At 38.2% G+C, this 27,218-nt stretch overlaps 1 protein-coding gene across 6 annotated transcripts in view; it reads right to left on the bottom strand.

The window, feature by feature from the left end:
- Window positions 1-27,218, bottom strand: part of PHLDB2 (pleckstrin homology like domain family B member 2) — a 149,669-nt gene that overhangs the window by 88,586 nt on the left and 33,865 nt on the right. For all 6 annotated transcript variants that reach the window (XM_027867949.1, XM_027867979.1, XM_027867988.1 and 3 more), the window contains exons 3-4: window positions 9,107-9,490; window positions 137-277 (exon numbers count right to left, since the gene is read on the bottom strand). In XM_027867949.1, coding sequence (XP_027723750.1) covers window positions 137-277; window positions 9,107-9,490 — 525 coding nt within the window. The remainder of the gene's footprint in view (window positions 1-136; window positions 278-9,106; window positions 9,491-27,218) is intronic.

The raw sequence follows: 27,218 nt of genomic DNA, 5'->3' as shown, positions 1-27,218 counted from the left end.
TTCAGCCATCATAATTTGACCATAATAATCAACAGAAAGCTTTTAACTACCACCACCACCCCCCAAAAAAAGGAAAAGAAAGTAAAGAGAGAAGAAGGTAAATAGAGGGAGAGAAATGATTTCATCTGCTTCCTACCTCTCTGGAAGATTCATCCATCTGATCATTGAGGTCTTTAATCTTTTTTTCAAGTTCTTCAAGGTTATTTAGTATCACCATTCGGGCCTCTTCCATATGAGCCAATTCCTGACTTCTCTGTTCATTTCCACTTTCGGGTGTCTGTAATTAATTCACACATGCAATGAGTCCTCAATTAACAAAAGAGCTGTATTACAAAAGTTCATTTGTAAAACACTTCAGGAGTAGGGGACACATTTTTCCATAATATTATCAGTGGTGGCCAGGTTCCCAGTTAACCCCACCCCTCCCCCAAATCTATGTAGAATCACAGAATGTTAGGATTGGATCTTAGATGTTGCCTGGTGTAATCTCTTCAGGTTGCAGATGAAGAGACTAAGGCCCAGGGATATTAAGTGACAGCTAGTTGAAAAGCCAGGACTAATACCCTAGTTTCTCAGCTCTTATTGCAAAGTCCTTTAGACCTCCGATAAATCCCTTGCAGCTTCACAATTACACCTTAGTACAAGTGAAAAAGCCTTTTCTAAGCATTCTGCTTATATTTAGTGCTACTCTAGAAGGCCCTGCTGGCTAGGACCATCATTACCATCATTATCGATAACTGCAAAATTGTGAAGTGTGTAACATGTTAATACATTTTTCTCCATGAATAGCAAGCTTCCTTTTACCTTCCAAAGATGAACTAGAAGAGCCAACCTCAGAACTCTTAATAACAAAAGCCATTATTAATAATTATTTAAAAAGATATAAGCCTGCTATGCCCATTGCCAAGTGAATTAGTGGATTTTTTTTCTGTTTTTTTTTGATGAAACCTATGAATTGATTTGTATAAGGAGCTCCCAGTAGAGAATTGCCCTTGACCAAGACAGAACAATCCCACCTGCTACACAACTTAAAGCCCCACAGACTTGTCGGGGGACTATGAGAAGTTGAGTGACTTGTCCAGAGTCACATAATCAGTATGCAGGAGAGCTAGGACTTGAACTCAGCTCTTCCTGACTCAGAGGCCAGCTTTTTATCTACTTTGCCATCTTGCCTCTCCTGGAATCTTTATTGTTCCAGAATTGGAATATCTATTATTCTACCAATTGAGCACTCAGTAAAAAAGAAAAATTGAAAATGGGCACATGAGAATACTGATGAAAATAACAATATCCCTATCTAGTATCAATCAATAAACATTTATTAAGCTCTTACTATGTATCAGGCACTGTGTTACGTGCTTTTGTTGAAGAGGCAAAAGACAGTTCTTGCCCTCAAAGAGCTTATAATCCAATAGGGGAGACAACAGACAAACAAATATATACAGAACAAGCTATATATAAGTAGGAAATAATAAACAGAGGGAAGGCATTAGAATTAAGAGGGATCAAGATAGAAGATAGGATTTTTAAAAAGCCAGGGAGGTCAGTAGGTAGAGCAGAGGAGGGAGAACATTACAGGAATGGGGGACAATAGGAGAAAATGCTCAGAGTCAAGAAATGGAGCATCTTTATTGTGGAACAGCCAGGAGGCCAGTGTCACTGATTGAAAGAATATGTGTCCAGCAGTGAGGTGTAAGAAGACTGGAAAGGTAGGAGAGGGCTAAGTTGTGAACCAAACATAGGATTTTGAATTTGATCCTATAGGCAACAGGAAGCCACTGGAGTTTATTGAGTAGAGGGGTTGACATGCTTGGACCTGAACTTTAGGAAAATAATTTTCTTGTTCCTCTTCCCCTTCTTGTTCTTTTCTTTCTTTTATTTTTTAGGTATATTATGGAATAAACAGGAACTTTTTTTTGCGTATGTAAGCTAACCTGGGAACCTAAGAAGTTTGTAAAATATTGTTTCTATGGGAAAATGGAAAAGAAAGGAATACATGACCCAGGGAAGAATCTTGCCTCTACAGCTGCACCAGCTGCTTGCCACCCAGTAAGAAGGGAACAGAGTGCTGCTAGGAACATCCCTAGCACAGCTGTGGACTCCAGTGGCCTCCCAGAAAGGAACACTGTGGGTTTGGCTTGGGAAATACTCCCTGTCTGAAATTCCATGGGGAGACCATTACTGCTGCTAACATGACACAGACCAGCTATTCATATAACAGTTTACATTTATATGACCCATTAGAATTTATTTATTAAAAAAAAATTTATTAAAAAGCACTTGACAATCCTGTGCACCTAGAGTAGGTATTACTATCCCCTGCTTTTTTTTTTTTTAATTGGACCTGTGGTTTCATTCAGGGTCCTGGTGGGAAACTTCCTCTTACTAACTTGGCAACTTTGAGTCTTAAAGAGCTGCCTAGGGCTTTTAAAGCTTGAGTGATTTGCTCAAGGTCCCATTGCCAGTATCATGTCAGATATGGCATTTGAACCTAGGCCTGATTCTAAGGACAATTCTACATTCATTATACCAAGTTGACTCTCCCTCTTTACAGGTATAACAGGGGAATTGACCTAAGAAGGCCTAATCTTTTGACACAGATATGTCTGAAGTATGGCTAGAATTAGGCATAGTACAAGGACATGTCCTGGATGGATGGGTTGGTACTAATATATATGAAAAATTCTCAATCCAGGTAATATCAAAAATTTTTTACCAGATGTGGAAATTGAGGCCCAGTGTGGTAAGATAACTTGTCTAAGGTTACATGGCTAGTAACTGCTCAAGTAAGCTAAAATCTTTTGGTCCACGTCTTCTGGCCCCGTATTACACTTACGTAAAGTTTTCCTAATGCAAAGAATGCCTATACACACACATATGGATATATGTATGTATGTATATGTATATATACACATTTACATATATGTGTACATTTTTCTCTTTTTCTACTCTTATTTTTTCACTATTCCTAGGGAAATGCTTTTTGTGCAAAAATTCAAGTACTACACCATGCAATATATTAATACATTAAATCACAGACAGTCTATTGAAACTAAAGTTCCATAAAATCAGGGCCTGTATCTTATTTAAGCTTTGTATTTCTTTCAACACTTAAGTTCAATGCTTATACATAGTAGAAGGATATTGCTCTGTAATAAGTGACAGGACTAAGAGGACAAACATATATTTCTTGGTACTTAAACCACTGAAAAACAAACAAACAAACAAACAAACAAACAAAACCCCAAACATTAGATAATTCTTAATTCAGAAAATCTCCCAAAAGCTTTCTTTGGAAAGTCAGTGTCATTAGCAAAATGGTTAACATTTGTTCCATGTACTTCCTACCCATTCTCAGGTTATTAGACTATCAGTCTTTTTTAATAAGAACTCCGTGCTATGTAATTTAAAAAATACAATATAAGTTCTATTTTTTTTTTCTAAATTCTGATACAGAATATAGTCTTCTACCTCAAAGGCCCAAAGACCAAGAAGGGTCAGTTTGTCACACTAAATAATTCTCAGAATGTGAAATGACTAAAGTTTGGCATGCAAAATACCACATAATACACATTGAAAGAGAAGCTGAATACACAATTACTTGATTTTGTCTGATCAAGATGGCATACCTTTTCTAATTCTCTTTATTATATTTTGTTCAAATTATAACAACAAAAATCATATAGCTTCTGTTTCAGTTTCCTCATATGTAAAATGGGGATAATAATGGCACGTTATTCCCAGGGTTGTTGTGAGGATCAAATGAGATAATACTTGTGAGGCACTTTGCAAACCTTGAAGTACTACATAAATGATAGTTGTTATTATTTTTACTGAATATAAAACTATCAGAACAAAAAAAAAATCCCACTGCCCTACTCTCCAGTTGCCTCTTTTATTGCTATCTGACATTCATTTCCTTAACAATGAATGGCATTCCTAAATCACTGACAAGTAATCCTAGCAGGAAGGCCTCATTTAGTCCAGTATCCTGTTTGGTTAATGCTGACATTACATCTTAGATTTCAACTTCCAATGTGGATTAAAAATAGAATCTTTCACTTATGGAAGTAAAACATTTCACTGGCTGCAAACAAACTGTAATATGACTAATTTTGCAGGTAAGTAACTTAAGGAGTCAGTGGTGGGGTGGGAGATGAGGAGTGTGGGGGCAAAATGATAGGAATCTGAAAATAATATACACAATTTCAAGTAATTGATTATTAAAATGGGTCAAATTTAACAATGGATAAAAAGGGCCAAATGGATCAAAGGATACAAACTCTCCAAAATTGAATATTTTTCCCCTAAAAATAATTCTCAAAGCAAAGTGAATTCTTAAGTCCAATATTCATTGGACTATCTCATTTAAAATGGCATATGGTTATTGTAAAAGAATAAAAAAAACCTGCAAAAGGGGATTATTTATCACTTAACTTGTAGTAAATATAAGGTTTTAAATAACAATTTACATTAACCAGAAAAAACAATATACATGACAACAATAATGTAAATGGAAAGAATTATAAAAAATTGACACAGTGTTGTGAGATTAAAATGATCAAGGCTGGCCTCAAAGAAGAGATACGAGAAGGCAGCCTCCACTCTGTATGCTGCCAGCCCCCTCCAACCCCACCTCAATCCTCCTTTAAAGAAGTGAGAGACTAAGGATATGGAACATTAGATATAATCTTTTCAGTCAGACTTCTTCAATGTGTTGGTTTTGTTGAACTTTTTTTTCCCCTTGCTTTTTTATTCTTTGTTATAGAGGATGGCTTTCAGAGGGACATGTTGAGAAATGAAAATAATGTAAAAACAAAAGAAATCAATAAAAACATTTTAAAACAGAATTTTTCTACATAGAAAAAAACTCCATAGTTGAAGTCTTGGACCCAAGTTCAAATCCTACTTTTGCTATTTAATTATCGTGCTACCTTGGACAAGTCACTTAATCTCTTTAAGTTTAAATTTCCTCACATGTAAAATGAGAAGATTGTTCTAAATGGACTCTAATATCCCGTCAAACTCTCAACCTATGATTCTATGGTTTATATAGTGTTTTAAAGCTATAAGTTACTTTACATACATTATCTCATTAATAGTCACTCCTTTTATTTGAAGAGTTGAAGGTAAGAAGGCATTTCTTTCTACCAGTGGAATAAAGTAGAAAGGGAGCTTTGGATATGACTGAAATTAGAATGATATTTCCATAGGCAGTCAGTTCAAGGGGATGTCCTGGATGGATGGAATGCCACTAACACACTCAAACAGATAATTTAATTATCATACAGATAATAAATAGATCTCTGTTATCTCTATATTTCAAAATACATTCTGTTTTGGGAGTAACTTGATCCCTATAGAAAAGTACTCATTTTAGTTCTTTTCACATAGTTTCTCTTTTTAGAATTTTTTTTAAAAATTCTTTTAGCCACAAATGGAGTCTTTCCATGGAAGACAGAAAACTTTCTCAAGAAAAAGTTGAATCTCAGTTTCTACTTCTCTCTTGGCTTATGAAGGCAGAGTCAAAAAGGGTCAATTATTAAATAATCAAATTTCCAAGGACATTTGTATCTTCAAAATTTTGGCTTACTTGAATGCCACTCAAATTCTCTATATAGTCAAAGCAGCTAAAAATATTTTCTTTTCCTTCTATAAACTACAAGGTCTACTTTTAACGAGCCATGTATTTTATCAAGCAAGTATTAAAGGATTTTTAAAAATGCTGAACAAGGAACAGACTACTCCCAAGGCTAAGCAAGTCAGTTCAGTTTACAGTTTTTGTTTTTCTCAAGAGAAGTTGACTACCCTCAGGTGACTTCTCTCTCAAATTGACACATAGACAAGATCTCTTTTGGTAAAGGCAACGAAGGGGAGCACTGTCTTCAGAAATGATCAACTTGTGACCTGTTTCAGTCAGTGACACCATGCTTTCTCCTGAGTTCTCTCCTGTACTTAAATTTCTATTTTCTAGAGACACTTTAGTGGAAAGAGATGTTGCTGTAAACTACAGCCATAACATTCCAATTAAGCAAATTACATTAATTAGGGACATCTGCTAGACCCTATTCAGCTGGTATTGCCAGTATTCTCACCTGAACTCTGTCCAGGAAGGAACCTATCTATAAAGATATTTCCCAGAGAAAGTACAGAAATGACTATTTTGCCAGATGACACTGAATGTCCGGCCATCTTTTCCAGCGTGGTTTAGTTGTACCTTCTCTCAAATTCCCGGACACACTAGTGGGGTGGAGTGTGGGGTGAGGGGCGAGGGTCAGAATACTCCAGACTCTCCTACAGCTATCAACACCGGGTAATCTCTCCTTTGAAATTTGAAGTACCCAGTCCAACTCCTGGTGGCTCTTATCTACTGGTCCCGAGGTCAATCACTCTTCTTTCTTAAGGAATTCAGTCTCTGACTCTTCCTTTTCACTTTAACTCCTGTCCCAGTAGTGGAGGATTTTAACATACATGTTGATATCCCTGAAATACCCTGAAGTCTTGATTCCTCAGTCTATTCAATTGCTATGGTCTGCTCCTACATTACACTTCAGCTGCATGCAGGCAAGGTTACACCCTAGATCATACACCAGTGTTCCAGATTAAAAATCTCTGAAATTCCTTTATCTAATTATAACCTATCATTCTATCTCTCTTTATGCTTTACTTCTCCTAAATCTACCCACCCTTACATCTTCTAAACTTCTCCATTGATGTAGTTTCTTAACTTTCCTCCTTTCACAGTCTGAACTCTTTAATTAATCAACTCAACTTTACATTATTCTCAACTCTCCAGTCCCTTGGCTCAGTGTTCTATCACCAGTCATGCCTTGCTAGATTCCAAACTTGGGTTATTCTTACCATTCCTCATCTCTGCTGTTACTCAGTCCTGAAAAGAGCTAGAGAAAGTTTTGAGACTGTGTTGACTGGGGCTTCTCTCACTCAGCCTACTACACTAGCCTCTTAATTGTCCCTGCCTCAAGTTTCTCTTCACTCCAATTTCAGTCTCCCAGAAGAACGTTCCTAAAGTTTAGAACTATGTCACTCCTCTACTCAATAAACTTTAGTTACTTCCTATTGCCACTAGGATAAAATATAATCTCCCGGGGGTCACATAAATATTTACATCCTATCTCCAATCTACTTTTCCAGCCTTATTATACATTACTACCATTCAGGCACATTGTGGTCCAATCAAACTAGGCTTCTTACTATTCTTCCGTTATAACCTTCCATCTCTAGTCTCCATGTCTTTGTATTGGTTGTCTATTATGCTCACCCCTACCTGTTGAGACTCCCAGTTTCCTTCCCATTTCAACTGAGGTGCCATCTTCTTTAGGAAGCATTTCCTTTCCCTTGTCACCCCTGCCCTTTGTGCCTTTCCCAAGTTATCTAGTATCTATTTTGTACATACACACATATGTCCATTTTATCTCTTCTGAAGGACAGGGACTTTTTCAAGAAGGTGACTGTCATATAACCAGGACTTAACAAATGTTTGTTGATTGATCACTAACAACAATTATTTCAAAGATTTTTGGTATATAAAATCTCTTTAGAAGAGTTGTGTAATTGGATTCTAAAGTATAAATCTAGGACATTTTCAATTAAGAACTATGAAAAGATAATATGGTGAAATTCAAATGAAGAATTTCAGTGGAACCCGAAGACTGAAAGCATCACATTCTATGTGACAGGCAATGAGAGTAGAGGCAACTTCTGTTTCTTATTCATCTTGGTGATAACATCTCCAACGAACCCACCTATTGTCTTTTTGCAGCTGACTCCCAAATCTACATATCTTGCCCTCATCTTTCTCCTGAGCTCCAGTCCATATCTCCAACTGTCTACCCAACATCTCCCCCCACATGTTACATGGGATTCTCAAATTCAGCATGTCCAAAGCAGAATTAATTATCTTTTCCCCTAAATCCTTCCCTTTCTCCTAAATGCCATATTTCTGGGGAGGGTAGCACTATTTTTTTTTCAATTGCCTAGGATGAAACTTAGGAATTAGCTTCAATTTTCATTCTTTCTTGCTTTCTATAACCAATCAGTTGCCAAGTCTTTGTCAATTTTATTTCCACATCTGTCCTCTTTCCTCTACTCACAAAGACCCTCAATCAGGTCCTCACTGTCCCTCCTCTGGATTACTGCAATATCCTCCTAACTATTCACCCTACCTCCAGGCTCTCCCCTCTATAATTTATTCTCCATATAACTATTCTTTTGATATTTCTAAAGCACATGTCTATTTTATTCCTGTGCACAGGTTCCCCATCATTCCTAGGACACAAAACAAAGTCCTTTGTTTGTCATTTAAATACCATCCCCAATCTGACTCCAATCTATCTGTCTTTCCAGACTGATTACATATTAGTTCCCTCTGTGAACATTATTATTCTCTATACACAATATTCTATCTCCTTCTTCTGCCTTTACACACAGTTTGTCCATGTATGGGATATTCTCCCTTCTCCGTCCCTTCCCTCCCAGTCCCCCTCCCCCCTATCTTGGAATCCTGAGCTTAGCTTAGCTCAAGCGTCACTTCCTACAAGAAGCTCTAGGTGCTCTCCTCTCACTCACACTTATGTTGCTTTGTATTTATTTTGCACATTTTAAAATTACTTATCTGTGTACATGTTGTTTCCCCTAGTAGAATGGAAGCTCTTTTGTAAGGCAGGGAATGTTTTGTTTTTGTCTTTGTATCTCCAGCACCCAGCACAGTGCCTGACACCTCGTAGGCGCTTGTTAAATTGAATTGCATCCTAAGTCACCTTCTTAGGTTGGATGCAAGTAATTTCTACAGAGTTGTGACTTTTTGGCAATGCAAAAGGGCATCCAGTTAAGAAATGCTATGTATGAAAAATGCTCAACATAGATGACATTAGAAATACCCATCAGACTTTCTTTCAACTTCACTTAAGAAATCCCTAGCATGCTATTGTTAAGCCAAACAGAATACCTACTGAAGTTGGTTGGATCCTTGTATTTCACTAAAAATTGATTTGAAAACAAAAATTGTGAGGTCCAAAAGATTCTGAGTTACTGCATGTAGGCACTAAAGCAGTAAAATTTTTTTTTTTTTTACCTCTAATAGCATTACCTTTGGTACGATACTTAGATAGGCAGACTCACTGGAAGCCTTCAATAAGAGAGAAGAAGGTAATGGGGGAGTCTTGGAGTGGTCACTGAAGGATTCGTCATTTCTGAAACTCCTTGTGGAAGGTAAGCTGGTAGCATTCTGACTGAGGCTACTGAACCCTGACAACTCTGAATCAGTAATGGAGGCTTTCCGGTGGCACCTGTATCTTGTTTCCGGAGGTAACATGGTCTCCTCAAACACAGACTCCTCATCGGAAAGCTGTAATTTCTCAAGCTCTTTGTTAATCTTCTGCACATCAGCAACAGTGGTCATAGCAATCGAGCTACTGTCAGGCTTAGTATATTCTGCACAAAGGCTGAGGATCGTTTCCAGGCGCTGTCTCTCCTAGTGTAGAAAGAGAGTGAAAGGGGAGATCAGTGAGTTTTTCAGGGACAAACCAATTTTTAGATAATTCGATTAATTCCACATCAGAAATGCTCAGTGCTTTCATGATTACTCTCCAGTGGCTACATTTACTAATCAAAGAGTAAAAAAGCTTAAACAGATAGAAAAATGGATCTGTAGGTAAAATAGATGGATAGATGATAACTAAGATAGATAGGTGCTAGCTAGAGATAGATCAATAGATAAGAGATAAAATATCTTATCTAGAAGATAGATGGGTAGTTATAGAGATAAGATAGATAAATGATAAATAAGATAGATGATAGATCAGATAGATGATAGGTATATAGGTGATAGGAATAGATAAAAGATAGAGATGATAGATAGGTAGATAAATAGATAGAGAAAATAGGTAGATAGGTAAATAGGAAGATAGCCAACTTTTCTTTTCACACTTCAGTTCTGACAATATTCTTTTGTATTAATAGCACTATAATGCCTAAATACAAAGTAACTCAATGGATATTCTCTTGACTAATCAGTATATCTTAATTATTTTTAGCTTCTCTTCTTTTTCCCTCATTCTCTACTCTCACAACTAGTTCCAGAAACATCTGGCTCTTTCAGGAAGGCAATTTCATAACACTTCGACTTAAAATTATGTTCTGAATTGCTGCAGAAATAATTGTGTTGTGTGAAAGGAGGATCCAGAAAACAAGTCAATTCTAAAGTAGGGTTCACTTCTTTTCAAAACAATTCAGACCTTTCCAGGATACTTTGTGCTTTGAAGTAAAGGTTATTTCATTATCACCACATGGTGAACTAATAGAAATTAAAGCAACTCTGGTGTTCTAAACATTGGATGACAATTCATACCATGTCTAAACTTGCAAAATGGAGAAAACAGAATAATCTAACAGATAACAATTTATTGGAAATGCTGACTGAGTAACCTATTTTACTTCCACTTAATAGTATTTTATTTTTTCCAATAGTTTTTGATAAGATAGATAAATATAGTTTTCTATTTTTGATATCAATAAGATAGATAAATATAGTTTTATAGTAAATAAGATAGATAAAGATAGTTTTCAACATTCATTTTTTATAAGATTTTGAGTTACAGATTTTTCTCTCTCTCTCCCTACCCTCTTCCCTCCCCAGGACAGCAAGAAATCTGATATAGATTATACACGTAAAATCATGTTCAACATAGAGTAATCTATTTTAAAGAAATCAGTGGACATATATAGTGGTCACCTTCACTTACTTTTCTTTTGCATTTTATGCATTTTGTCTGGGCACCCTGGGCAAAATTATGATTTAATTTTAAGAAAACAACAGTGCATATTTGTGACAAATGAAGGGTATATTTCTTAAGAAACACTTATTATAAGCCAAGAAAGAATTAGTTTAGGAAAAAAATTCACCTTGATAGCTTCACCCCCTGCATTAATTCCAATGTAAATAAGCAAACATTTGGCCAGACTCTACTACTACTACTACTACTACTACTACTACTACTACTACTACTGCCACCACTACTACTACTACTGCTACTACTACTACTACTACTACTACTTCTATTACTTCTACTACTACTTTTTTTGTTTTTTTCTGGGTCCCCAGTATGGATTGGTCGCTATTTCTTCTGCATGATAGGAAAACAAAACAAAACAAAACAAAACCCTTTGGAGGTCTGCCTATCAATGATAATACAGGATCCAAACCACAAATGAAGTGAGCAATAGTCTGCTTAGTTTTCAAATACCAATTGGCAACTAATTCAAAGACTAACACAATATTAATAGTTAAGTTGGCAGCAAATAGCAAAGAAAAGTGAAACATTTCCTACCCTTACCCTTGCCCCAGTTAAATCAGTTAAATGCAATAATAGCACATGCAAATCAGTTAAGGAGTGTTGGACTTTCTGCCTCTCCTCTAAAAGACAAAATACAAGAATGGATCAAAAGGAATGTTCAGACAAATCACTGTGACTGCCCACCTCCCTTTCACTCTTTCACTCCCTGAATTTCTTCAATACTCCCCACTCTCTCTTCATAGTCAGTCTGTTCCCATAACAAGTATCCTTAAGACAGATAACCTTGTTCCTAAGCTTCTGTACTCAATACATGCAGCAACACCACTTATGTGTCTCCGCAGCTGCTGTCCCAGCTCCGGCTGATGCCAAGTCTGACCCACCTCAGCTTTATAGGGGAGGAGGGAGGGAGGGAGGGCAGCAGGATGACAATAAACTGTCATGGCAAAGTTGTTCCCACCGTCCAGAAAAAAAAGAAGACAACAACTATGTGGGAATACATATAATGTATTGATAACCCGGGTAGGAATAAGTGCGTATGATGGGGAAGTAAGGGGATGCACATTGAACTGCAGCAGGGAAATAGTCCTCCTAAAAACACTGCCCCTCCCCCCAAAAAAGCACCTGTTTTACAGTCTAGAATTTCTCCACAAAATTTCTTTTCTCTAATTCAAATTGGATCAAAGGGGACTTGGAGTCAGGAAGACCTGGATTCAGATTATGCTTCTGATATTTAATCAATATATAACCATTTATGAGTTATATATGGAGTAAGTCACTTAGTTTCTTTGAGACTCAGTTTCCTTCACTGTAAAATGGGAATAATAATAACTGTAGTACCTGTCTTGAAGCATTGTTGTGGGGCTCACACAACGTGAGGGAAGCGATCGATGAAGTGCTATGTAAATGCCTATTTTTGGTGGCACAGTGGATAGAGCACTGGGCTTGGAATCAGGAAGACTCATTTTCATGAGTTCACAGCTGTGTGACACTTACTAGCTGTGTGACCCTGGGCAAGTCACTTAACCCTGTTTGCCTCAGTTTCCTCATCTGTAAAATGAGCTGGAGAAAGAAAAGGCAAATTGCTCCAGTATCTTTGCCAAGAAAATCCCAAATGGGGTCACAGAGTCAGACACAACTGAAATGACTCAATCACAAAAAGATATCCAGAACAGCCTTTTTCTTTGCATTTTAGGGTTCATGACATGTAGAAATTAGCATTGGGAAGTTTGGACAACTTGGAAACCACCAATTTGTAATCTAAAAGAAAGTAGTGAGTGCTAGAATCTTGATAAATGCATAAGGAACTTCTGAACAACCCAGGATACATGTTTCCTCCTACATCTCCTTCCTAAAATAGTTTCTGTTGAAGCCAATGCTATTGCTTAAGTCACCAGGGAATAAGTGATCTCAGTGTTAAGAGGAATGCTATTTGGGCCTGTGAAACACAGTATTCAAAGGCCTGAGCACAGGAAGTTGGGTCTGCTGGTATGTGCTGTTCTCTATTCTTATCACTCCATTCACAGCCAATTTGTCCAAGTCTGAATCAGATGCACAATGCAGGAGGACTGCCCACAGATTAAAGAAATATATATATATATGTATATATATATATATATATCTTCATGGAGTGCCAAGTCACATGAGCCCTTTACGATCTGCTCTAAAAACAAATAAATTAATGAGCTGAAGTGTGTCAGAACTAACAGAGGTCTGTGTAACAGAGGTACCTTTTAAGCAAAACCCAGAACACTTAGAGAAAACCAACACAAGCCTAGTTCTCCTCAACTGTCTTCACCCTGGTCTATGATTGTTCAAAGCTGCCCCTCACCCCCAGCCCACTGTGCACCAAGTCAATTCCTTTCATCCACCATCACCTCAAACTAATCTTCTTGGCTTTTTCCCAGGGGACATTTATCAGCTCTCTGGAATGCCCAGACTCCACCTATCCAAATCCCATCTAACCAAGTCCTGGTTAAAGTCTTGTTTCCTGACCACTATTGTTCTCACTGGGTTGTCCCTCTCTTCTGAATTCCTATTCCATTATAAAAATATGTTTTAAAGGTATAAAAGGCACAATTCTAATATATCACAAATTTGGTCTAAAATTAATATCGTAGCTATCAAAACATTGCTGTTCTTCTTCCATTGTGTCTGACTCTACATGACCCCCATGGACAATCATCCTTGGGGTTTTCTTGGCAAAGATATTAGAGTGGTTTGCCATTTCCTTCTCCAGCTCATTTTACAGATGAAGAAATGGAGGCAAACAGGGTTAAGTGACTTGCTCAGGGTCATATAGCTAGTAAATGTCTAAGGCTGTATTTGAACTCAGATCTTCCTCATCCCAAACCTGGTGCTTTATCCACTGCACCACTCATAAAAAAAAATTCACACTCAATAAATATTCCTTGTTTTGGAATTTTGGGGAGGGAGGTTTATTTGGATTTTTATGATCCATCTCTTTTTTTCTTTTTGTTTTGGGCAATTGGGGTTAAGTGATTTGCCCAGGGTCACATAGCTAGTGTCAAGTGTTTGGTCTGAGGCCGGATTTAAGCTCAGGTCCTCCTGACTTGAGGGCCAGTGTTCTATCCACTGCACCACCAAGCTGCCCCAATCCATCTCTTTTTAAAAAGCTATTTGTGCAAGGACCCAACATGAGTTAATCTTAACCGGATTTTCATCTGGACTCTGTCACTAACTGTATGACCCTGGACAAGACTTCTCACTTCTCTGATTCAAAACATCCTCACCTAGAAATGAACAACTGGAATAGATTATCTCTAAAGTCCTTTGATCTCTAAAATGTTAAGATTTTAAATTTGCAGAGATACTTATTTTTTCGCCCAAATACTTCTCACTTTAATAAGCTGCGAATAAGCATTGAAGTCCTCACTAAGAACTTTGGTGTTTTTGTTCATTAATTTAATTTTTTTTTTTTTTTGCTTTTTCATCTTCCTCATTCTCTATGTTCCTTAGATCATAGCATTAGAACTGGCCATTTAGTTGTAAGATTGAGGGGGTCATGTCTAACCCCCTCAATTTTATAGATGAGGGAACTTATACCGAATATTCAATCTCCAAACTGCATTGAACAAAAAAAACTTTCAAATACAGAAATGTGGTAGAAGAAATCAAAATTGTGCAGAGCTAGAACAAAGAACATACCATCTTTGTCAACATGTCTACTTTGAGAGCTGTGCTAAGCATTCTTCAACTGCCCTCCTGAAGATATGCTTATATCCTGATACTTTTATTCAACTACAAAAAAAGTAGCTAATATATCTAGTTGTACAATAGTGGTAGAATATTAAATAAAAAAGAATAGGAGGTAGCAACTTTTCCTAGGATATTGTCTAACTGAATCTTATTGAACAAGATGAAAACAAAATGATAATAATTAACTAATAATAAATAGCTCCCACCTATATAAGGTTTTTAAGTTTTGCAAAGGTGGAAGTTATCCCTTCCACATCATGGGGCAATGGAAAAAAGCCAAGTCAGCAAGGAGCACATATAAAGGAAGCTCAAAACCTTATAGATCAACATCATGTGATATTTCATTGAAGGCATGTCTGGAAAACACAAAGTGTCTGCTCAAAAAAAGGTTAGTTCATAGACAGACCATAGAATTTTCTATCCATAGGAGAGGCTTAATAAATATTTCTTATTGATGACGTTCTAGTGATTTGTGACCTGGGTCAGCCTTGCCATCTACTAGCTGGGAAAGTCACCGAACCCCATATGGGCTACAGTAAAATGAAGGGAGTTGGACTGCAGGTTGACCTGGAAGGCAGAGTGGGGTAATAAAAAGACTTCTGGATCTGGAATTAAAGGGCTTAGGATTGAATCCTGGCTCTGTCTGTGTGAACTGGTCAAGTCACTTAAACCTCTCTAGGACTAAATGAAGAGGTTGAATTAGATTATTCTAATAATCTACCTCTAAATAGTTGTTCCTAGGAATTACAGGTTCCTTCCAACTCCAAATCTATAATCCCATAATGCTACATCTAAGGGCCCTTCCATTCTATACATGACTTTATGATAATAAGTGACTCCCCCTTCCCCTCACCTCCAATACAGATCAGGACAAAACTTTTCCCTTTTTAACCCCTATCTTAAAAACCTAACATTTGGCAAAACCTTTTCTAGATCAAGAGTTTCCTGACCCTGTTTGGGTTTTTCTTGGTAGAGATAATAGAGTGGTTCGCCATTTCCTTCTCCAGCTCATTTTATAGATGAGGAAACTGAGGCAAATGGGGTTAAATGACTTGCCCAGGGTCACCCAGATAGTAAGTGTTTGAGGCTGGATTTGAACTCAGGAAGATAGGCCTTCTTGACTCCAGGCCTGGCACTTTATCCATTGAGCCACTTGGCTGCCCTCTGTGACTTGAATACCTAGTCTCCATGCAAATTAACTCTCAATTATCTGAGACACAGAAAGTAGTGGAGTTTGTTCTTATTCTCTCCAGAGGATGTCCTTCATCTTTAGAGATAACTGGGAGTAAATCCTGAATAAGGCAGCTGGGAGAGTAAAGGTATCTGAAACCAGGTTATGCTAGAATAGACTGAAGGAACTGAACATACTTAGATCTGAAAAAGCTTAGGGGGGACATAATAATGACAATAATAGTAGCTAGCATTTTTATAGATAGCATGTTAAAATTTGGAAAGCACTTCACATGTATGACCCATCACACAGATGAGGAAACTTTGTTGAGACAATTTAAGCGGCTTGCCCAGGGTCACACGACCAGTAAGTGTACAAGATTTTACCTCTATTCCTACTAGCTCTATGTCCATCACTCTGTATTCACTATTTCTGCTAACTCTAGGGTCATAAGAGGCAGAGTGGTAGTGTGGAAAGAAAGCTGGATTTGGAGTCAGAGAACCGAGCAATATCTCTGCAAAGCAGATTATTGGGGTCAGCTGCCTGGGGCTACTCCTCTCCACAGCTCAGGGCTAGTTCTCTCTAGAATTGTCAGGGGTCTTCTCTGCTGCCAGAGATCTTGATCCTTAAAGGTTCCTGTCCCCTTGTCATGACCTGTGTTTGTATGTGTCTGCTGCATACTGGATGACCTGCCTACTACTGGACAAGCAGTTCTACTGCAGAATAATGTGTGTCATGGTTGAGGGGAGAGAGGAGGATAAGGGAAAGAAGAGAGAAATCCTTCCTACCTCCCCTCACCCACAACTCTCTTAGAGAAGTGCAGTTTCCAGAAAGCTGCTTCCTGCCTCAACTGATTCTTGACTGCTTCCAAGACTAACAGGCCCCTGGGGCCGTGGCCAGTCAATGCCAAGTTTTCCTTCCAATTCAATTAGAGAAATGTTTTCACACTTCATGTGGAGTGAGACAAGTTTTTGCACTTAGTTTAGCGCATTAACACTTTGTTCCCTCTGTTATCTACCCCTTATTCTCTGTGATAACATCAACTAGGTTGGGTGAGAATTCAGCTACTTAGGTACCAAAACCTGTCCCTCCAGTCTCCCCCTAGTTAAATATTTGCTCTTCCCAGCAAATCAACTATGGTGCTTTGGAGATACTTGTCCAGAGCTCCAATTCTTGATAGTGTTTTTTTAATTTGTTCTTTTTCTTCCCTAGTACCTTGGCAAAGTCCGCATAAAACAGTTTATAAACAATCAGGAAATTAACAGTTTTCCGTGAGGGCCCAAGCCTTGTATAACTGGTAGGCCCAGAGATTACATTCACCTCTAAATACATGATTATTTAGTCTAACAAACTGACATCATTTTACAAAATTCTTAGAGGGCTATCACTTATCTTAGTGTTTGCAAAGCCCTCCCTCAATCAAAGACAATACAGAAAGAGGAAAAAGAAAAACAGGCTCCACATCTCAGAGGGAAAATCTGGTCCTAATATGGCTTTCATTTTGGACAGGCAACCAGGGGTTGACAGGCAGTCACAATCTAACCTTCAGGTTAGCTGCTAAGATGTCATGGGGGACAATGCCTTTAGTTCCCTGTAACACACAGAGCATTCCAACTGGAGATCTATATAAACATTTCCAATGGATCACTCTAACATACAGGGCACCCAGAATTTTCCCAGTGGACCCTGATGACATATATGGCATTCTAAATGAAAATTCAAGCTCATCTTACTAGGACAAGAAGGCTAGCTTGAAAAGAAATAAAATAAAATCAAATCAGAAGATTCTTAAAGAAATGTGGAGCTCCCAAAAGGAGATTAAGTACTTAGCATTCATTAACCAAGCCTTCTAGTTCATTAGGCAAAACTTCCTTTAGGGCCAGCCTGTCCATAAGGATCTCAGTCAAAAGCCTCAGGACAGCCCTTTTAGAAGCAGAACTAGTACTCAAGTCCTCAGATTCTCATAACAACGACATTAATAATAATGATAATAACTAACATTTTCAAAGCACTCATTTTGAGTCTCATAACAATCTTGTGGCACAAGTTCTTTAAACCATCATTATCTGGATCTTACAAATGAGGAAGAAGAGGTTCTGAAAGGTTGCTACTTGCCCACAGTCACATAGAAAGTTTGTCAGAGGCAGGATTTGAACTCAGGTCTTCTTGATTTCAGATCTAGCCCTCTAGCTCCTGGACCAGATACACCTCTTTTCACTGTCCTTTTTTCTCTGCCCTGCTCTCCCATCCCTTATATTATAAGAAATATAGACTATATAAATCAATTACCTAAAGCCCTTCTAAATACATAGGCAGAATTATTAATTCAGGATAAATTGTTTATTATAAACAGGATATTAGTTTTAGGTCAAATTTATGACATGGTTAACTAGTTATATTGTTTTTATGTGTATTGTGTATACTTCCTAGTGCAAGAAACAAGAAGGTTGGTAGTGAACATAAATGACTTTTCTCCTCTGCTCCACCTTGCATATTAAATTGGCTTTAAAAAAAATAATGTGTTTTATGGGCAACTAGGTGCCACAGGGGATAGAACACTGGGCTTGGAATCAGGAAGACTCATCTTCAAGAGCTCAAAGCTGATCTCAGCTATTTACTGTGTGACCCTGGGCAAGTCACTTAACCCTGTTTGCCTCATCTGTAAAATGAGCAGGAGAAGGAAATAGTAAACCACTCCAGTACCTTTGCCAAGAAAATCCCAAAATAGGGTCACAAAAGTTGGACATGACTGAAACTCACACACACACACACACACACACACACACACACACACACACACACTCCCTTGGAAGAAAACTGGAAAACCCTTACTTTGTATGTCCTAAACAATCCCACAGCTCCAAAAAAAAAAGTGCTTGTTTTAGGTATGATTGTTCCTACTAGGGAAGAAAAAAATCAAAGGCTTCATGTATTTTGAGCTGTAAGGGACCTTAAAGGACAGAGTATAATTCCCTCAGGCGTTATGTGACTTGCCCAAGGTCACACAGCTAGGGTGTCTGAGGCAGGATTTGAACCTAGGTCTTCCTGACTTCAAGTCCAGCTCCCTATCCACAATGCCACAAATAATCAGAACATACTGAAAATATAGACTATGTTCATAAACAACCAGTCACAGAAGACATGACTTCCTTTGCACACCTTCTGTTCAGCAAGCAAACCTCAGATACCTGATTTGTTTTTCTTGGAGAGGAAAGGTAAAGAGAGGAGAGACTCTATCCTAGGGGCACAAATTTGCAGGGGATTCTTGGAGTATTTTTTTTTCCTGATTCATGAAGAATGAAGACAAAATGGGGAGAAGGGTTGTCACCAGCTTTCATAATGATCCATCAGCTAACTGAAGTGTTTTTCCAAGCAGTATGAGGAAATGAATGTTCTTAACAACATCTTATCTATCAAAATTAATTCATCAAAAAGTACAATGTCTAACATTTAGTCCAAATGAACCATGTGACTCTTAGAATAAAATTGCCTTGAAAAACCCATCCTACTATCTATGCTCAGATCTCTCGTTTGGCATGCCTATCTCTTCCCTCTCAGAACACATGTACACCTAATCCTTATATTTACTCACATTCACTCTTACTCATGACTCACAGGGAATCATGTTAGACAGCTCTTCCTTATTCTTACTATATACATGATTCACATATTTTAGGTAGCTATCATATCCTGCCCTTCCTCATACTTTAGGTGAACCAAGCATCAAGCTCTTTTCCTCACACCCTTTAAATCAATCCTCCAGCCTAGAGGTTTTTCCCCTGACAATTATTACTCGTCTGTATGTGTCAACAGCTCCCTTGAATGTACATGTCTCTACCATGACTGAAATCACTTTTATGTTCCCTTTCAGAAAGCATTCCCACTGGGGATGTTGCTGCTAACGCAAGAGTTCTTTGTTAATCTTTTTTTTAAAAATTGAATCATATTCTGACACTATCTCTGATTTTTTAAATATTCCTATTACCTTTGTTCTGAAAAAGAATGTTAAGTTTAATTTTCTTTTCTGAAGAGTTATTTGCTTCTATTTAGAAAATTTAATTCTTAAAAGTTGACTCATAGCTCCTAGACCACAATCCCTACCTATATTGGCTACTCTGTACTGTCATATTCCTATGGACATTTCAGCAATATTGTCGTTTAAATTAAATTAAATTAATTAAATTAAATGGAACTCATGAGGCCTCAATTTCCCCGTCTGTAAAATGAAGAAGTAGACTAGATGATCTCTGAGGTCCCTTCCTAATTACTCAGAAGTTTTACTTTTCCAAAGGTTAAGCTCAGGTGCTTACCTCTGATTCAAAGGCTTCCCATTGCAACTATTTTGTCTCTAAAGTAGAAAGTAAAAGGGGGAGGGATATTTCATTTTGGCTTTATATCTCCAGCAAACAAAGGCCTTGCTTCTTGAATTTGATTTTCTGAGTATGGGCAATACAAATCAGCTACAAAAATCACATCATCTCTTGCCATAGTAGCTTTCAAATTTGAAATGGCTGACCTTCTGACCCTAAATCTCTCTAAACTTAGCTAGGCTGACCCTCAGGTAATAGTTGATTTTTAACTCATAATCAAAGCCTTTCCAGCTTGTATTCTAATGAAACAGACTTCAAAAACTCAAGGTCATGTGAGGCATTAGAACAGGCCTTTAATGGCAGATGAAAAAATTCAGTTTCATAATTTTCTTTAAACACTAAACAAACAAACACACAAATGAAAGTAAGACTTTCTATGGAATCAAATGTATGTAAGTAAGACTTCTTAACCCTGTTTTCCCATTATTGAACAAATTTTCAAGGAGGAGGAGAATCACATTATTTTATAAAGACTAAGAAATTCTTCCTCTTTAGGAAGAAGTGGGAATTCCCAACACAAAAAGCCATGGCAGGAGCACAACCATCACTCTCACCTAAAGACAGCCAGGAAAACCACTTCAGATGTTCTTTGTTGTCATAAGGAGGGTGATGAAGAAGCAGATGTAGAAATACCAGAGTACAAACCATATGCAAGAAGAAACGAAGACCAATTTCATCTAGAACTAATCCCTGAGACCCCTGGGGAACAAATACACCCCTATAATCAAACATATTCTCATTGGACAACTTCCTTTGGTTTTGCTATTTATACCAAGTTAACCAGGTCTGAGGCTTTTGGTGGTTGTTTCTTTTTTGTCTGAAAGACAGTGGTGTATATAACAAAATCAGTTAGAATATGGATAGTGCTTTATTAAAACCACGTGTAGCACTCCTTGTACATGTGAGTTACTGGTAAGGCAAATCATGGAGTCTCCATCCCAGGAGAGCTTTAAAAAATAATGCAGACAATACTTTGTCTTGAATGATTTAGGTCCCAATCTTCCTTGAATGAGGAGGCTGGACCAGATTTGTCTCCTCAAATTTCCTTTCAGCTTTGTGATTCTGGGATAAGTAAAGATGAAGAAGTCTGAATAGCTTGTTCTCTTTAATTCCTTGAAATACTGCCAAATTTGATGTGGAAAGAAAAATTCTGAGATAGAATGAAATGAGAATGAATGGACAAATCACTGGAATGAACAATGGACGTGGCGTCATATCTGGGTTCTGGTCTTGGTCACTAGTTTAATTAACTGTGTGACAGTGGACAGGTTACTCAACTCTTTCTAGACAAATCCAGATGCCAGATGTCCATGGCACCTAGAAGTCTTGTAAGATATCATTTGCTGTAAAATACAAATATATCCAGGCCTTAATATTTAGTCACCAGCTTCAGAACATGAGGAGTAATGAAATGGTCAGAACTCGGGGGGAGGGAGGGACAGGTGATTTCCCCAATTCTTTGTCCTCTCCACTTCCCTACAAAAATAATTTATTAAAAAAGATAAAAACAAATAAAAAAAACAAAAATCAATCCTCCCCATCCTGTACCTATTCTAAACATTACTTCTTCCAAATTCCAGCTGCTCTGATCCCCTAAACCTGCTTTGGGAATTCTGTAAAGGATCCCATTCCATCTTCACTATACCTCCTTAATCTTCTCCTTTAAGAAAAGTAGAGGTTGGCTCATTTAGGAGAGACCCCATCTTGGCAAGGAATCCTCCTAGACTCCTTCACACAGGTTTGAGAATGGGATGTATTGGGAGTGGAGTTAAGATGGCGAAGGGAAAGCAGTGACTTGCTTCAGCTCTCCCCCCAAACCCCTCCAAATACCTGTAAAAAATGGCTCTAAACAAATTCTAAAGCACCAGAACCCACGAAAAGACAGAGTGAAACAAATTTCCAGCCAAAGACAGCCTGGATGGTTGATCAGAAAGGTATATCACGCCGGGCTGGGAGAGGAACACAGTGCGGCGTGGGCACGCAAGCCGCAGTGACCCTGGAGCAGGCCTCAGAGGACTGAATCGTGGGCAGCAGTGGCAGTTTCCAGACTTCTCAACCCACAAACACCAAAGACAACTTGGAAGGTCAGTGGGAAAAGTCTGTGACTGCAGTGAGAGAGGAGCTAGGTCTCAGCTGCAAGTCCCGAGCGCAGCTCGGGTGGAGGTTGCCTCCTGTGCTTCTGGCCCACAGACTGAGAGGGAATTGAGTGGCTGATCAGAGGGGGATTGCAAGGATCTCTTTGCCAGTACTGAGGCAGGAATCTCTTGCTTTACCCGTGCTTGGATCTGGGTCACAGTTCTGAGGGGCAGTGCTGGGATGAGGAGGAATGCTGGTGTGGTGGAGCTTGCTGTGGAGGTGGAGAGGAAACACCTCTCCCCTTATTATACCACTTTGGAAGAACTGAAAATTTTCAGGTCCCTAGAAGTATCTCTGAAAACAGCTGTACAAACCCCCGAATCTTGGGACAGTACATTCTCCACACTGGAAGCAGACTTTTACCTTAACAAAGAGTTTAAAACTCAAGTAATTGGCCGGGATCATGAGTAAGCAGCGCAAAAAGAGTCAGACTACATTATCTTACTTTGGTGACAAAGAAGATCAAAACATACAACCAGAGAATGGGATGTATTTTCATCATTGAGGGGGATGGTCAGATTTTGGGCTAGGTGATAGTAAGGCCCTAAAGCCTATTGATCCTCTAGCTAGCCGGCACAATGGATAGGTCACTAAATCTGGAGTAAGGAAGACCTGAGTTCAAATCCAGCCTCTGGCATCTAATTAACTGTTTGACTCTTGGCCAGTAACTTAACCTCTATCTGCCTCAGTTTCCTCAATTTTAAAATGAGGATAATGACAACCACTTCACAGGGTTGTTGTGAGGATCAAATGAGATGATATTTGTAAAGTACTTAGTATAGAGCCTGGCATACAGTAGGTACTTAAATGTTTGTGTCTTTTCCCCTTTGCCCCCTTGGCTGTTTTTATGAGAAAACAAAAACAAAACCAAAAAACATAGTTTGCCCATTTGAAGATAATCAATGTGATTTACTTTTAAATTCATCTGGCCTCTTTACTGAAATCCAATCTGCTGAGCCCTGACACAGACCATGTGAGCTTTTTGAGAGCCAGACGGTTTTCTTTTTTTTCCTCTTTGTATCTCCGGCACATATTGATTGGTCCTCAGTTTCTTCATTTTGTAAAGAGGAGAGGATGGACTAAGGTGGTCTCTATTATCCTTCCTCTTGTTAAAAAAATATACCATGATTCTTTGTGACTCAGTTCTTAGTGTGAAGCAGGGGTGACGGAGAGTGTCTATCCCCACTTCAATTAATATAATCATAGACTACCCAGAATTCTCAAGTAATCAATAAAAAGTGGAAAATAAGTTCAATGATTCAAATGATAAATTTGACAGGAATGAACTGCTTTAATCATTGGTTAAAGATATATGATACTATATAAAAAATTATATATATATTTATATAAAGATATAATATATAAAATTTACATATATAAGTATGTAGGGGCAGCTAGGTGGCGCAGCACAGGCCCTGGAGTCAGGAGAACCTGAGTTCAAATCTGGCCTCAGATACTTAGCTGTGTGACCCTGGGCAAGTAACTTAAGCCCAATTACCTTGCCTATATATATATATATATATATATATATACACATACATGCATATATCCTATGTTTGGCTGAATCAGACACAATCTGCGTCTATTTAGAAGACAGCATGCCAGGTCAAAATTGAACAGTTGAGCGGTAGGCCAGTTGAGCAGTAGACTCTAAGCTCAGGAGGGCCTTGAGAGGGCCAACCCTGTACCAAACGGCAGCAGAGGATAGGAGATGGAAGGGGCAATCCCAAAAGGAGTGTTACACTATTCGCATTGACAATATTATCAGAGAGACTGAACTAGTAACAGGCAATGAATTGAGATAGACACACCAAGAATAAGCATGAACACAGATAGATGCAGAAAGATGGCGGCCTGAGGGAGGAAGTAGCTACTGAGAGTATGATCTCTCATGGAGGAGTGAATATTAGCTATAAAGTTTGTCAAGACAATGATTCTCATAGTCCAGCCATCAGTTATACCCTTAGGGAATTTCATAAGGCCTTCACGAAGAAATACAAAAAAGGACTTCCAGTAACCAGGGGCTACATGTGCTCTCTACATGCATGTCTCAATACCTTTGTACTCTAAGTTTGAGCTCACTCTCCCCAGGGACCTGGTGTGGCAAGAGAAAAGTGCACCCCTGGTTTGAGGGAAATGTTTCAGTACAAACTCCCCTTGAGAGGCAGCTAGAGAATACTATGGATAGAGCACTGGGCTTGGAGTCATTAATACCTGAGGTCATCATCTATTCATCATTCAAAAAGCAAAACAAAACAAACAAACAAAAAAATCCCAGTAAACTTCAGAAGTTTCTCTTCTCTATGCCCATCACATTTGATCCTTCCTCTCCTATGCAGGGTGGGGAAGTGGGCAAATATTTCTATCCTGTTTGTCTCAGCTTCATGCCTACCACTACCACCAACCACCACCACTACTGTCAAGTCCTAGCATCCAGATAAATGACCAAGAAGTAGGAGATATTGGGCGAATATTTAGTAAGTAGCTCACCTTGGTAGCTGCACAAGACTCTGTATTTCAGTGCCTGGGATCGCCTCTTAAGGGGTACCACACAGAAGGACCTCAGCATCTAACTTAAGAATTATGGAGTACTTGGGGCTAGAATTTATTTAAACTACACTATGAAAGGTCACAGTGAAACATGTTATTTGCCTGGGTTCTCGTCCCGTAACATTCAGCATTTTGTCTCATCCCATAACATTCAGTTGCCAATCAATCCTGTCTTTTTTTAAAATCTCCATGCCACTGTACCAGGTCCTAACTCATTATTAGAATGAATCCTTAAGTTTCCAAAGTCAATTTCTTCAAGAGAACACTGCCTTACAGAGAGAGTACTCTCCTAAATCCAATTATTAGTTCATCAGATTCCCAGTCTGGGTTGTTCCTAGACTATTTTTAAGTTTTTTAAGTAAACATCACCACAAATCTGATTAAAGTAGTCTCTATAGAGAGAATTCCTTCAAACTTTTCCTGAAAAGAAAAAAAAATCTGAAAAGTTGAGAACCATTCATCAAAGTCATTTAAATCTATAGGTCTGTTAGTCAATCAAACAGTTGGCTAACACACACACACACACATACATATAATATATATGACCTGATATATATTCATTTATGTGGAAAGTAATTTTAAAAACATGGGACTCACCAAGAGCATGAAGAACTAGAGTGGATTTTTTCCTTCTTTCTTACAAGCTTTCATCTCATTTATCTATCTATTGGTCTATCTATCTATATCTATTAAGGTATTCATATTCATGGGTTCATAGACACAGAGCTAGAAGAGATCTTATGACACTAACCCCCCTCATTTTACAGATCAGAAAACTGAGGCCAAGAAAGACTAAGTGACTTAGTCAAGATTAAACTAGTACTAAGTGGTTGAGAAGGGATTTGAAATCAGGTTCTCTAAGTCCAGATTGAATACCACTCATTACTTTTGAGTTTAACTAGTAAGGTATTCTACACTAAATTAACCTGGGATCCTGAAGGTTATGTCAGCCCTTGAAGGTCAACTCTTGTAGATCCTGCCACGCTAGAAAGGCTTCTATCATGGACCCTAAGACATAGTGTATTTCTGTTTTCCAGTTCAGAGTGAGTTGTGGCCAGGTTGCCATGGGGTATTGGATTTTCTGGCTATAGTAACTCTCAAAGTTTGGAGCTGAGGTCCGTGTAAGCACTTATCTTGACTGAATCATAGATACCTGAAGCACTGAAGTATACTTGTAAGGGATCTTAAATATCAAACACTTTTCATAGTATTAACTCACTTAACCTTTAAAAAGATAAATAAGATATCTCTCATGATTGACGCAACAAGTTCTAATAAGGTCACCCTCTAGATCCCTTGCCAGAATTCAGCAGGACAACTAATCTGCAGTGCCTGGTTTTCAGGACATATGCCCCTCAAAGTGATGATTTGTAAAATTGTGGCACCATCAAGAGGCGGCAGATTGTACTGCCATCACAGATCGGCAGCCGGGGAGTTTGCTGTCAAGTACTAATTAAGGATACTGGCCTTTCGAATTGTGCTATATAGGATTACTTTCAGGACGTAAGTCTGAGATTCTAAAACATAAGGTTAAAGAAAAAGGAAATAATTGGAGTTTTCCAACTTGCCTTCCCTTCCAATCCACACAACAATACCAATAAATAAATAAATAAATTAATTAAATGAAATCTCTGCCTTTGTTTCCAGTCATCTGGGGACAACTGGCAACCCTACTCTGCTAATGATTAAATGCTTCAGTATTTACTGAAGGCCTGCAAATGTGCCAGCTAAGTGCTGCTTAGAATGTGCACAGACAGCCCTTGCCTTGTGAGTTCAGTATGCTGATAAATGATTGCATAGATCTTTTTACATTTGTGGTTATTCAAATCTGCGTAATTTTATTCAACACCATGGAGAGTTTGTCTTCTGTTAATCATGCTAAAGCAATAGATATCATCATCCCATGCCCCTTAGTCAGGATATGTTGACCAAAAGAAGTGAGTATGAAATGGAGGGAAGTGGCCAGGCAATTCATAACTAGAAAGTTGTTTTAGGCTAGTAATGATAATAATATTAATTGCTAGCATTTCAATGTGCTTTAAGATTCCCAAGGCACTTTATAGGTTATCTTATTTAATCCTCATGGTAACTTTGTGGGGGGTAGGTGATATTATTATTCCCATTTTACAGATGAGGAAACTAAGGCTGAGAAAAGTTGCCCAGGGTCACCTAGTTAGGAAGTGTGCAAGGCAGGAGTAGTTCAGGTCTTTTTAACTCTAAGTCCAGTGTTCGAGATCTTATACCACCTAGCTTACCTGGTAGGTAAGTAGGTGCCACAGAAACATTCATCTTAACTTTAGGTCAAATCAATATGAGACCTTAAAAGGCAAAACTCTTTGGCCTAAGCAGTCTGGCTATTTTGATACCATTCACATTAATCAGAAGACCATTTGGCTTGGGTCCCACCAGTTTAAGATTTCTTAAGTTTTTTAGTTTTAGTTTAGTCATGGACCCCTTTGGAGG

This window comes from Vombatus ursinus, unplaced genomic scaffold (assembly GCF_900497805.2).
Source record: "Vombatus ursinus unplaced genomic scaffold, bare-nosed wombat genome assembly UNPS02001419.1, whole genome shotgun sequence".
In the NCBI taxonomy this organism is placed as follows: domain Eukaryota; kingdom Metazoa; phylum Chordata; class Mammalia; order Diprotodontia; family Vombatidae; genus Vombatus; species Vombatus ursinus.
This window is presented reverse-complemented; position numbering and strand designations above follow the sequence as displayed.